At 37.8% G+C, this 12,313-nt stretch overlaps 1 protein-coding gene across 1 annotated transcript; it reads right to left on the minus strand.

The window, feature by feature from the left end:
* Positions 1 to 4,819: 4,819 nt before the first annotated feature.
* On the minus strand, positions 4,820 to 6,082 carry LOC112638504. Its single transcript, XM_025410380.1, has one exon. It carries the CDS (start codon positions 6,080 to 6,082, stop codon positions 4,820 to 4,822), a length of 1,263 nt encoding a protein of 420 aa, XP_025266165.1.
* Positions 6,083 to 12,313: the final 6,231 nt, after the last annotated feature.

Raw genomic sequence — 12,313 nt, forward strand, 5'->3', positions numbered from 1 at the left:
CGGTATATTGATCTCCGAATTTACCAGGTTTAGGACCTTTTAATAAAAATACTTGGTCTCCAGGCTTGAAAGTCTGTGGATTTATTTTCTTGTCATAATGATCTTTTGATTTAGTTTTTGCTTGGATAACATTATCGCGAGCATTTCCCTGAATAGCGTGAAGTTGTGTAACGAGATTTACTAAGTATTCGTCGTAGCTTGCTAGTTTATCTTCTGAAGTAAGAGGTTCGTTGGATGGAATTCTTGCTATTTTGCCAAAAACTAATTCGTATGGAGTATGTTTAGTTGCTTCATGTACGCTAGTGTGTTATAATTGAACATTGTGAACCAACCATCTGTCCCACTGTTTTTGTTCGTTCGCATATTGTTTTAAATATTCTCCTAATGCATGGTGAGATTTCTCCAAAGATCCGTTTGATTGAGATGGAAAGCTGTTCGAAACTTGCGAATTTTGAATAGTTTAGCAATCCTTTTTAGTAATTCGCTAATAAAGTTTCGTCCTTGATCCGTTAATATTGCTTTTGGTGCTCCGAGCACACAAATGAATCGATCTACGAAAGCTTCCGCGATGGTCTCGGAAGTCTGATTCGGTAGCGGTATTCCCATACAATATTTCGTTAATTGATCCTGTAGCGTTAAAATATATTCGTTGCCTCTCTCGGTTTTCGGTAATGGTCCTACGATATCCATAGCGACCTTGTCGAAGAAAGATCCTGGTGTGTCTGTAATTATCATAGGCTGTTTAGTTTTGACTCTAACGAGTTTTTTGAGTTGACATTGTAAACATTGCTGGATGTATCTTTGAACGTCGGCTTTCAAGTTCTCCCAATAATAGTTATGTTTATTCTGTTGTAAGTTTTTGTAACGCCACGGTGTCCTCCTGGGTAAGCAGTGCATCTCTCCAATAATGACAGTTCGTAAATCTTTAGGTGGATATTTGACTAATCCATTACATATAATCAATTTAACGGGTATATTAACGAATGTTGACAGAAGTTGTGATTTAATATTATTCCATGGTACGTTATTAATTGTTTCCGTTTTTGCAATACTAATTGTTTCTAATTTTAAATCTTGAATGATATCGTGTAGGTTATTTACGGTGATTGATATTTGGTTTAAGGTCATTGTAGGACCTCCTGTTGTCCTTCTATAATAGGCAGAGCTATGTGGTAGTAGTTTTATATTTTATGGCCTTAGGTTTGCCTAGAGCAAGGGACCCAAGACTTGGAAGGCTATTTCGCTCGAAGAGTTTTTGTGAGCCTGAATCTAAAGGTTTTCCGTTGGTGTCAACAAAATACATTACGTTCTTTTCGTAAAAATAATAATTCGCGACTTTCTATGACATTACTTTTGTTTTCGATAAATTTTGTCCTTGCTTTCCGTAAATTTAGATTGATAATTTCTTCTTCGTCTTTTTCTTCTTCTTCTTCTTCCTCTTTATCTTCGTCCTTATCTGGCGGATCTGTTCTTCTTTCGATATCTTGAACATTTTTACTTTATTCCTTTTGATTTATAGTTTGGCTTCGGGTTTGTATTCGATCGCGTTTAGGTAGTGGTGGTTCATTTTTCTTCGGTAGATGATGTGCATTAGTATGGTCATAAAACGGTTCATCTATTTTCAGTGTCTGAAAGATATAAATGAAAATTTTCGTCTTCGCTTTCTCCCTCATCGTCGGATTCTTCTAACATCCTAGAAATTTTCTCTGCATCTTACGAATTATTAGGATTCAGCGGCTTATGTTTTATAATATTACATTTTGCTTCCATGAGATTTACATCCGATGATGTGATAATGCGTCTGCATTTACATTAGTTTTCCCAGCTTTGTATACAACATCATAATCGTACTCTGTTAGTTTCAGTCTCCAGCGTAGTATTCGCATTTTGCGTCTTGTGCATTCTTGAACCACGTTAAAGGTTTATGATCAGTAACTAAAGTAAATTTTCTTCCGTATAAGTATGGTCTAAAATGCTTTACGCAATAAACTATGGCTAGGGCTTCTTTTTCATAAGTGTCATATTTTACTTCGTTATCTGTTAGAGTACGTGATGCGTATGCGATCGGTCGATCTTTGTTTATCTCTCCTTGTGATAGGATTCCGCCTATGGCTATTCCTGAAGCATCTGTAGTCAATATGAATGGTTTCGAGAAATCGGGATATTGCAATACAGGTTCTTCGCATAATTTTTATTTCAAGATTTGAAATGATTCCTCTTGTTCGGGTGTCCATTCGAAATTTGTGTTGTTTTTTAATAAGGATGTTAGCGGTTTAGCAAATTTAGAGAAATTGGATATAAAACGTCTGTAGTATCCGGCAAGTCCTAGAAATTGTTTAACGTTTTTCGGCGTTTTCGGTCTCGGAAATAATTTTACAGCTTCTAATTTTTTTGGATCTGGTTTTACTCCATCTTTGCTAATTACGTGTCCTAAATATGTTACTTCCGATTTCAGAAACTCGCACTTGTCGGGCTGTAGTTTTAAATTAGCTCTTCGAAGACGTTCTATTAGAGCGTTGTATTTTCTTTCATGTTCTTCTAACGACTTGGCATAAATAACTATGTCATCCATATATACAAATAATTCTTCGCCTTGTAGTCCTGTCAATACTAAATCCATTAAGCGTTGAAAAGTAGCCGGAGCGTTTTTTAAACCGAAGGGCATTCTATCGAATTCGTAATGTCCGAAAGGAGTTGTAAAGGCGGTTTTATGACTGTCGGCAGGATCCATTTTTATTTGATGAAATCCGGATGCGAGATCGCATATGGATGCATATGGAAAAATATTGCGCTCCCCCTAATTGATCTAGTATATCAACAATATTAGGTAGTGGGTAAGCGTCTCCAATAGTTTTTTCGTTTAAGACTCGAAAATCGAGAACCATCCTCCAGCGTTTATTTCCTTTAGAATCGTCTTTCTTAGGCACGATCCATATGGGCGTATTGTAAAGCGAGTGTTTCACTATGCCTTCCAGTAGGAGGTCCTCTACCTGCTTGTTTATTTCTTCTTTATGTATTTGCGGAAATCTATATTGCCGAGTATTTATCGGGTGATCATCGGTAGTCGTTATTTGATGTTGCAAAACGTGAGTTGCGGTTAAATTTTCTCCGGGAATGTGGAAACAATCTTGACTATTTGCTATTAATTTTGTTACGTTTCCCTGTTCTTTTTCATTTAAATGCTCTAATCGCAATAAGTCGATAATTTTAGAAAGTCGATCTTCCTTAGTTTCCTCGGAAAGTACCAAGCAATGATGCGGCTCAGAAGTTGTAATGTCAATCTCGTGTTTAGATTTATGTTTTCTCGTAAATTCATCTATTATTTCTTGAGATTTATTACATAAGGACGTAGAAAGTTTCGAAGACGGTTTATTCTTGTGATTAATTTTCCGAGAATTTTCGGTTTTTCTAATGTTCGAATTATATTCTTGAGCCTCTTGGACGAGGTCTTTTATTATAACATAGGAGGTTTCTAGTTTATTATTATCGTTTTTTCTTGTAAATAATCCATCTTTTGGAGATGTAAAGTCTAGAGAGGATAAAGAACTTCTTTCCTTTTTAGGATAAGGCGTCGATTTTCGTAGTGAGGTTTGGTAACCTCCCTCCTTGCAATCGACGGGGCTGGAATTTTCTGACGAGATTTGGAAACTTCCCTCCGAAATTCCAGAATTAATTTTTTCTAAAGAGGTTTGGTCATTTCCCTCGGAGCTGGAATTTTCTGAAGAGGTTTAGAAACTTCCCTCCGAAATTCCAGAATTAATTTTTTCTAAAGAGGTTTGGCAATTTACCTCGGAATTGGAATTTTCTGTCGAGGTTTGGAAACTTCCCTCCGAAATTCCAGAATTATTTTTTTCCAAAGAGGTTTGATAATTTCTCTCTTCAGGGATTGTTAAATTATTAGAATTTTTATTTGTATAAGTTTTATTTCCTCCTTTAATTTTGTTTCTTTTATTTTGATTCATCCCTTTTTGTTTTATATTTTCAAGTGTTTCGTCTTCGTTTCTTTCTTGAATTTTATTACCGATTTCAGCATCTTCATTGAGAATAATATTATCATGGATTCTAAAAGCATCTTCATTTATGAAATTAATTCGAGTTTCGTCGATTTTCCTGGAATCCTCCAATGATCTTGTTGATTTTTCCTTGTCGAATGTTGCAATGTTCGAATTATGGTCATCGAATAATTCGTCTAATGGTTTTAAATGTAATGTCGGCACACGGACTTCCACCTCTTCATTTAGAGTGCTTATGATATTCAAATAAGCCTTTCCAGAAACGTTTTCCACTATTGTATCCCCTAGATAAATTCCGTGCTCTATCTTTAACTTCGGTATGTATCCTATTTTTATTTCAGGATTGATTATTCTTACATAAAATAATGACTCGGATCTTGGTTGTACGGTAATACTTTCGGGGGAGGAGAAAGGCACATTAATTCCAGAAATGTTTAGATGTCCCTCCGCGTAATCTATTTTTGAAGAAGTTTGCTTGAAGAAATCATTTCCAAGTATTCCGGATTGTGGAATCGGAAAGTCGTCGGATACAATGTGAAAAGATACAGATATTCCGAAAATTGTTAACATAATTTCTCCGAATGTGTAAACAGGATAATTATTTATACCATTTAATTTTAAAATATTATCGAAATTTATATTAATATCCTTAGGTGTGAATTTCTCTTTAATTATATTCGGTCCGGATCCTGTATCTAGCATGAGAGTTATATGAGCGGATGCTTTGGTGAGCTGGACCTGAACAGTAGGCACGCGACTGTCTTTAGCGAGAGTCACTATCACAGGCCGTACATCTGGGTTTCGGTTTATTTGGCGTCCTGTTGAGTGGACGGGTGTGAAATTTGCTCGGGCCCCTGTCGCACACCCGACGTCGAAGGCCCATTGTAGTTTCCCTGGTCTTTTTCTTTCCAACGATTATTACTCGCGATCCGTAATTGACAGTTTTCAAGAAGATGCCCTTGTGCCTTACAATATCGACAAAAGGAGTTGGTTGTAGGTATTGAATTCGTTCTAGTACGGCAATCCTTAGCGACATGTCCTATTTTGTTGCAAATTTGACAAGTAACGGTAGTTTTATTTATTGAATTGCGTTGCTCATTTTGTTTCTTCCAACAATTATTAGCTGAATGACCAGTTTTATCGCACCATTGACAAATTACAGAGGTTTTATTGGCTTGATTATTGTTGTTATTTTGACGACATAGTTTCGCGTCGTGTCCGGTTTTAGAACATAGTTGACAGGTTATAATTCGTTGTTGGATTACATTTACTGGTTGGCGATATTGAGGATCGCGCAGGCGACATTTATCTGCACTGTGTCCGCGTTTTTTGCAAATTTGGCAAATCAGAATTTCGGTTCCCAAGGCTCCTGGAAGTTGACCCAAAGAGGATGACTGTGTGAGCTTCCTGCAGTTACTAGCCACGTGTCCTTCTTTATAACAGATCTGACAAGTTTCTCGTATTCGCGGCTTGTTTTGACCTGAGTGAGTCTCTTGTCCCTGTCGTAAATCTGTCATTGCCCGAAGTTCTCTTTCTATTCTTAAAGCGTCAGCAACGGTTCCATGCACGTCTAAGTCTCTCGCAATTCTTTGTTCTATTTCGGGTTTGAGTCCTCGGATAAAACATTTGCACATGTCACCTTCTAATGATGCTTTTATATTTTGATTAGGTAAAGAACGATTAGTACTACGGTATGCTTCTAAAATCTGTTTTCCCAGCAATTTTACGCGATTTGCATATGTGACTACATCTTCTTCATTTTTTTGGTAAACGCGTCCTAATTCTCCTTGTAGTATGTATACATTTTTAGAAGGTCCGTAAATTTGTTTTAAATATGAAGTCAAATTGGATACTGTGTCAAAATCTTGATCTTGGATGGTTCGTCGGGCTTCGCCGACTATTCGGGTTCTTATTACTTTGGTAAACTGTGTTTCAGCTTCTTTAGGTAGCATGGATTTAGCTTCCTCACATCCTTCGATAAAATAACTGAGCGGAATATTTTTACCATCGAAAAAAGGAACGGCTTCAACCGCGTATTTTAAGGTGGCAAATGGGTTTTGGTAAGTCATGGTTTCGGACCTATCAAAATCTTTTTCTGCTTTATAAATAAGAGTATTAGTAAGTGTGTAATATTCTTGGCAAGTTATATCGCCGGAATTGTCAGAATTTGGCTCGGGCGTGTCGGCTATTAAAATAGTATTATTTATGCTTGTGTCTGTGTTCTCTAAAGAAAGATCAAAATGTCTTGGTATAGATCCTACAGTTCTTTTTGGAGTAGATGTATGAGGTAAACCGGAAGTAGATGACGTAATTTCAATTTTAGATTTAGATTTTTTTTCTTCCAAAGCGAGTTTATAAAATTTTTCTACTTCTTTTTTATCGGCTTTACCTCGAGTCCCGTCACTCATTCCCGTTTCCTTGAATCGCACATATCAATCCCGGACGAGCCTCCAAAATTTACGTATGTTACGTCCAGGCCCGAGGAAGGATGGGCCGAAGGAAGGGCGTAACACTTGTATCCAGAGAACAGGTGCCTTAAGGGCAAGTGTCTCGGGTCGAGCGAGTCTGCGGGTGAGCCAAAGATAGGTCAACGACCGCAAGAGTCGATTTTACACTACTTCTGATCCAAATGCCCGCTCGGCGGTCCCCTTTTCGGTAAAGAAATTTAATCCTTTTTACCCGGGACGAGACCAAGTGCGATTCAGGAGCGTGGGTAATGAGGGGGGTAATTGATTACGTTGGATTTAAAAGAAATAAAATTAATTAAATTTATTGTACATTATAAAAGGATAAAATTTACATCAACATTTTAATTAGTTGTTACTCAAGCACAATATTAAGTGTGATTGTTTGTATGTTTGTGGTACATTAAGCGTGATTGTGTGTGTATGTGAGACGGAGGGAGTGGGAGGAACTTTGAAGATAAAAGAAAAGAATTACTATTTGCGAAAGGCGATTACAAGTGGAGAATATAGTCGTAATGGCTGCTGGGTCCCCTTTTCGTGTCGAAGACGAGGCGGTGTTTTGGGTTGACTTGTTATGTGTATAGCTGACAGGAACGACCGAATATTCGCACTGATTCTATATGAAGGTTGATATGTCTCGAAACTTTTGAGATACTGAGTGCGTATATGAACGCGTGAGTCAATGAATGAATGATTAATGATTGACTGAACGAATTTTTTCTGACTGAACGAATTTTTCTGACTGAACAAATTTTTCTGACTGAACGAATTTTTCTGACTGAACGAATTTTTCTGACTGAACGAATTTTTCTGACTGAACAAATTTTTCTGACTGAACGAATTTTTCTGACTGAACGAATTTTTCTGACTGAACGAATTTTTTTGACAAGTGTTGTTCGAAGTTCGCGCTTATATATCGTTTTGGATTACCCTCTCCTAGCGTGAGGAATAAGGGAGGTTGACGAATAGAAATCTTTGTTAGATTTCCATGGTCTCCTCTCTGCCCCTACTTATGAGCATTTTAGAACAAATGTAGCAAATCAGGATTTTATTACGTTCGTTCGCGAATAGGAGAGCATCTTCCAAAACGGGGGATTCTCAGTATCGCACAAGGGATGACTGTTACTACCTTCTTGCGATATTCGGTCACTCACGTTTTATGATTAGTTTCCTTTATTTTTTGATTTTATGAGTTTTTAAGAAAATATCAAATTTGTTTGACTGAATGCCGCTTTATTTAACCGGATGCTACTTTTATAGCCCGTTAACATCCGATTGTTATTTTAGGACATGTACTGAGCATCCCGCTTTAATCTAGCTATTATTATCGGCTCTGGAAATCGTGTACGTGTGCACCGGATACGGGAAAAAAAAGAATCGTAACATCCGATATCCGATCACTCGCGTTTTATGATTAGTTTCCTTTATTTTTTTGATTTTATGAGTTTTAAGAAAATATCAAATTTGTTTGACTGAATGCCGCTTTATTTAGCCGGATGCTACTTTTATAGCCCGTTAATATCCGATTGTTATTTTAGGGCATGTATTGAGAATCCTGCTTTAATTTAGCTATTATTATTGACTCTGGAAATCGTGTACGTATGCACCGGGTACGGGAAAGAAAAGAATCGTGAATTCCCCTGGACGTAACATCTACATATTCGACATTAAAGGCATCGATCGTTGAGCGATTCAATCGCACGCTGAAAAACGACATGTGGAATATGTTTACGCTAAACGGATCTTACAAATGGATCAACGTGTTGCCGGAACTCGTATCGAATTACAACGCGCGCAAGCATCGAACGATCGGTATGCGGCCTGTCGACGTTACCCCCACGATCGCTGAAAGACTCTTGGCTACTGTGTACAACCATGTAAATATCGCGGGTCCGGCGAAATTCAAAGTAGGTGACTTGGTACGCGTTAGCAAGTACAAGACAATTTTCGAGAAAGGTTACACGCCAAATTGGACAACCGAGGTGTTTAAAATTATAAAAGTGCAGCATACTAATCCCGTAAGCTATCTACTTGAGGATTATCGCAAAAAATCTATTGCTGGAGCGTTCTACGAACACGAGTTGCATCGCGCGAATTATCCGGACGTGTATCTCGTGGAGAAAGTACTGCGCAGGAGGGGTGACGAGGTTTACGTGAAATGGCTGGGATTTGACAATTCGCACAATTCTTGGATACATAAAGACAATGTGATTTAATTAATCATACAGTGTTTATTTTTTAATTTTCTGGAAAAAATATATATGTATAACATTATAATATTTGAAAAATAAAAATATACATAAAAATATACATAAAAAATCCTTATCAATATTCCTTTCTATAGTATATGTATTTTTAATAAGTTATAATAAGATGAATGAAATACACATAAAAATATATGAAATATAAAAAATCCTTATTAATATTCCTTTCAATAGTACATGTATTTTTTTTAATAAGATAATAAGATGTATGAAATATACATTACATTACATAAAAATATATGCAATATAAAAATCTTTATTAATAATTCTTTTAATAGATAGTTTATCGCACACATTTTACATTTTACATTTTACATTACATATTACAATGGTATCCTATAATATCCCCACGGTAATGTATCTGTGGTTTCAGGTACGATATACCGCTTATCGTCGTACGGACTCAAAGCAATTTTCGTCTTGCAGATCGTGTATACTTGGTGCAGTTTAGATCGTATACACGACTGGCGCGTCATTTCAATTTCTTCTTTCAAACACCGCGTGTAATCGTCAAACGTTATTATCGACAAATCAATTATCGATAAATCAATTATCGACAACGTTGCTCTTGACGCCTTTAACTTTTTTGGTATCCTTTTTCCCATCGACCCGTAATGCGTACATCTTTGCTCTGAGCCCGACGAATTCGGTCATTATGGCACTGTTATTTTCGCCCTTCATCAGGCCCGGTACTTTTTTATTTTCAAGCGGTATACCGTACGCATTGTCTACCGCATAATCGCTCGTCAAATCGTCGCTCGCATAATCGTCAAATCTAGCGATATCGCGCTTCATGTTCTCATACACATCAACGCACTCAATGTGATATATCAAACTATCTGTATCGGTATACATGATTTTACATTTATCGCGATACATTGGCGTCATATACTCGTGATGAAATTCATACAAACATGTCTTGGATATGTCGAGTATGCACATACCCACGTAAATCGGCTTGTAGAATTTCACCTCGAGTTTACGCAATTCCACAGCGATTAAGTTTTCTGAAAAAACGCTTCTGCTGTGGAAATTTGGGTTCGCGATCATCGCTTCTGCACCGTACCGGCCATCCCATTTTGTTAATAATTTTACATCTACACGATTACGCACATTTTCCATCGTTTTATCAAACACAGCATTATTCATTAATTTATATAAATTTTTTTCGAAATCATTTTTAGCCAATGTTCTGAAATGTGTATTTAATTCTATGTAATTTCGAAGCCATGGAGACTGAGAAAACTGTAAAATTCTATGTATTTTTGTTACACGAAGGCTGTGTTGCGTACATTGCTGTAAATTACGGTAGTGTATCACGCTTCTTATCGTATAACGTTGCAAGCAGTTTGAATTCCCGCTTACCGGACGGCTTGTCGCGCGTCGGACAAAACGGTCAGTGTGCGCATCGTGAAGCTGTTGCGGGTACTCGAGATATAGCTCGTAGGGGAATCTAGCGCGATGGATGATACATCAAAATTCGACACGTCGTCGACCCATCGAAAATCGGCATAGGGCAACAGTTGACACATTGCCCATCCGTATAAATTAACGTCAAAATACATTAGTACGACGATGGTTTCGATGGATCGTACGACTCCATGTACTTGTTATTAGCGCGAGCGTATCTGTTGGAACATTGACTTAGACCACCGCGTATACCACGTTCGATGAACATAACCATGTCGATATCCGTAAGCAGCTCGAACGTAATCTTTGTATGTTTCAACATGGCGTCCCGCGTGTATCCGGGGAGAGTATAGTAATACGCGGGGTCGAGTCCATAACTTTCGATACATTTATCTCGAAAGTGTCGGCTAATAACAAGACATCGATTTTGAGGTACAAGTCGCTATATTCGCCTAGCGTTCGAATGGAGAACCACGTCCAAACATTCTCGGCGTGCGCGTAATCGCTCTCGGATACAGTTTCACCGGTCAAGGAACTGTAAAACGATTTGCGCGGTGGTAAACACGTATCGTGCAACCTGTCAATGAAATCGATGTATTCGTACGGAAATATACCTTTTCGCGTTAACAAATTGAAATTTTCGGCAGATAAATTTTGAAATTCCGATTTTACAATTTTGAGTTTACCTTTGTCCAAAAATGATGCCAATTTATCGAGACTCGATGCGAGATATTTGTATGAATCGATGAAACGTAATTTTATTTGATTTTTTGATTCTTTAAAATCAACACTTTTAGTAAATGAAATATATTTTTCCTTGGTTATCGGCAATAACTCGATTTTCCCTTCGAACGCTGGCTATTTTCTCGATGATAAAATGAGAATCGTAACCAGATAAATTGTGAAAAACTATCGGAATGCAAAAAGAATCTTTATAATTTAGATTACAATTTGAATGTGCAGGAGCTCTGTACCGCCCGGTCAGATAGCAATGATCGCGAACGCGTGTATCGTCTTGCGCAAATGGTTTTTCGCATATATGACAAGAGTAGCGTTATGGAATTTCTCCCACTCATCGGATGTTAAATTTACCATGGGGACATTTGTTTTTAAAATATTTTATATACGTAATGCCAAATTTTTAAGATCTTCGACGAACCATGCTATACAATCGGCGCTACGACGCGAATGATACGCCGATAAAGATTTGTCGAACGAGCAATGTACATAGTAAGCTAAACTAAATACTTGATGATGATGTTGATATAATTTCTCTTCTTCCTTCTTGGTCAGGACGCATTCCAAGTCGGCGTACACGACGAATGGAAGCTGCTTCTTCTGATTAGGGTTGCTGAACTCGAGCCACTTGTCCTTGTCGCTCGGCAATCGGACAGCGCAGTCGTTTAGCTTTCCGCAGTCGACCGTATGCGACTGCAACTTGTCGTCCGAACCAAAATAATGTAGACATCTGTAAAGGAAAAAAATTTTAATTAAGATTTATGTAACAAAATGTATAACCTATAATTATTCAAATAATATAAAATAAACTTACCGATCGCAGATATATTTCTTGTGATCTTTTTTGCTCAGTTGCGAGCTCACTAGCGAGCTCGGGATAAATTCTTGATCCATGCGAAATGTCCCATGCTGTTGTCGTCTTCAATGTACAGCAGATTCACATGCTTGTCTCGTTTCTGCTGCAAAAGACATATCGGGACAATGTTCTTGTCTTCGATGTCGTACACATTTATGGAAATGTCATTTGTAAGTTCAAATTTCTTAATCTGATTCACAGTCATTGGAAACTCAATGTCCCGGAGATTCAACACTGTCGCGTAATGCGGGTACGATGATTCCCGTTCCGCGTGACTTTCGGCGGGATACATAGCGGCGACCACTGCTCACGCGAAACATGCATTGTCCTTTGATTGCACGTTAATCATTGCTCTCTTCATCATAATCTCCCGCGGTAACTTGATGTGACATCCCGCGCGCATGGGATTATACTTGTTAATATTTACAGTCAAGTTCAGTATTCGCGACAAAGCCCACCCGCTATCGCGTTCCTGAAATTCTTCCAGAGACGCTAGGGTGAACTCGATAACACGCTGTTCGTACCACTCGCGTAAATTGGACGTGCGAAAGAGTTCATGGTTTCTCG

This window comes from Camponotus floridanus, unplaced genomic scaffold (genome assembly GCF_003227725.1).
Source record: "Camponotus floridanus strain SB8 unplaced genomic scaffold, Cflo_v7.5 scaffold310, whole genome shotgun sequence".
In the NCBI taxonomy this organism is placed as follows: domain Eukaryota; kingdom Metazoa; phylum Arthropoda; class Insecta; order Hymenoptera; family Formicidae; genus Camponotus; species Camponotus floridanus.

Excerpts from the sequence above, each read along its gene's own strand:
- LOC112638504 (XM_025410380.1), bottom strand. The coding sequence starts at position 6,082 with ATGACTTACCAAAACCCATTTGCCACCTTAAAATACGCGGTTGAAGCC.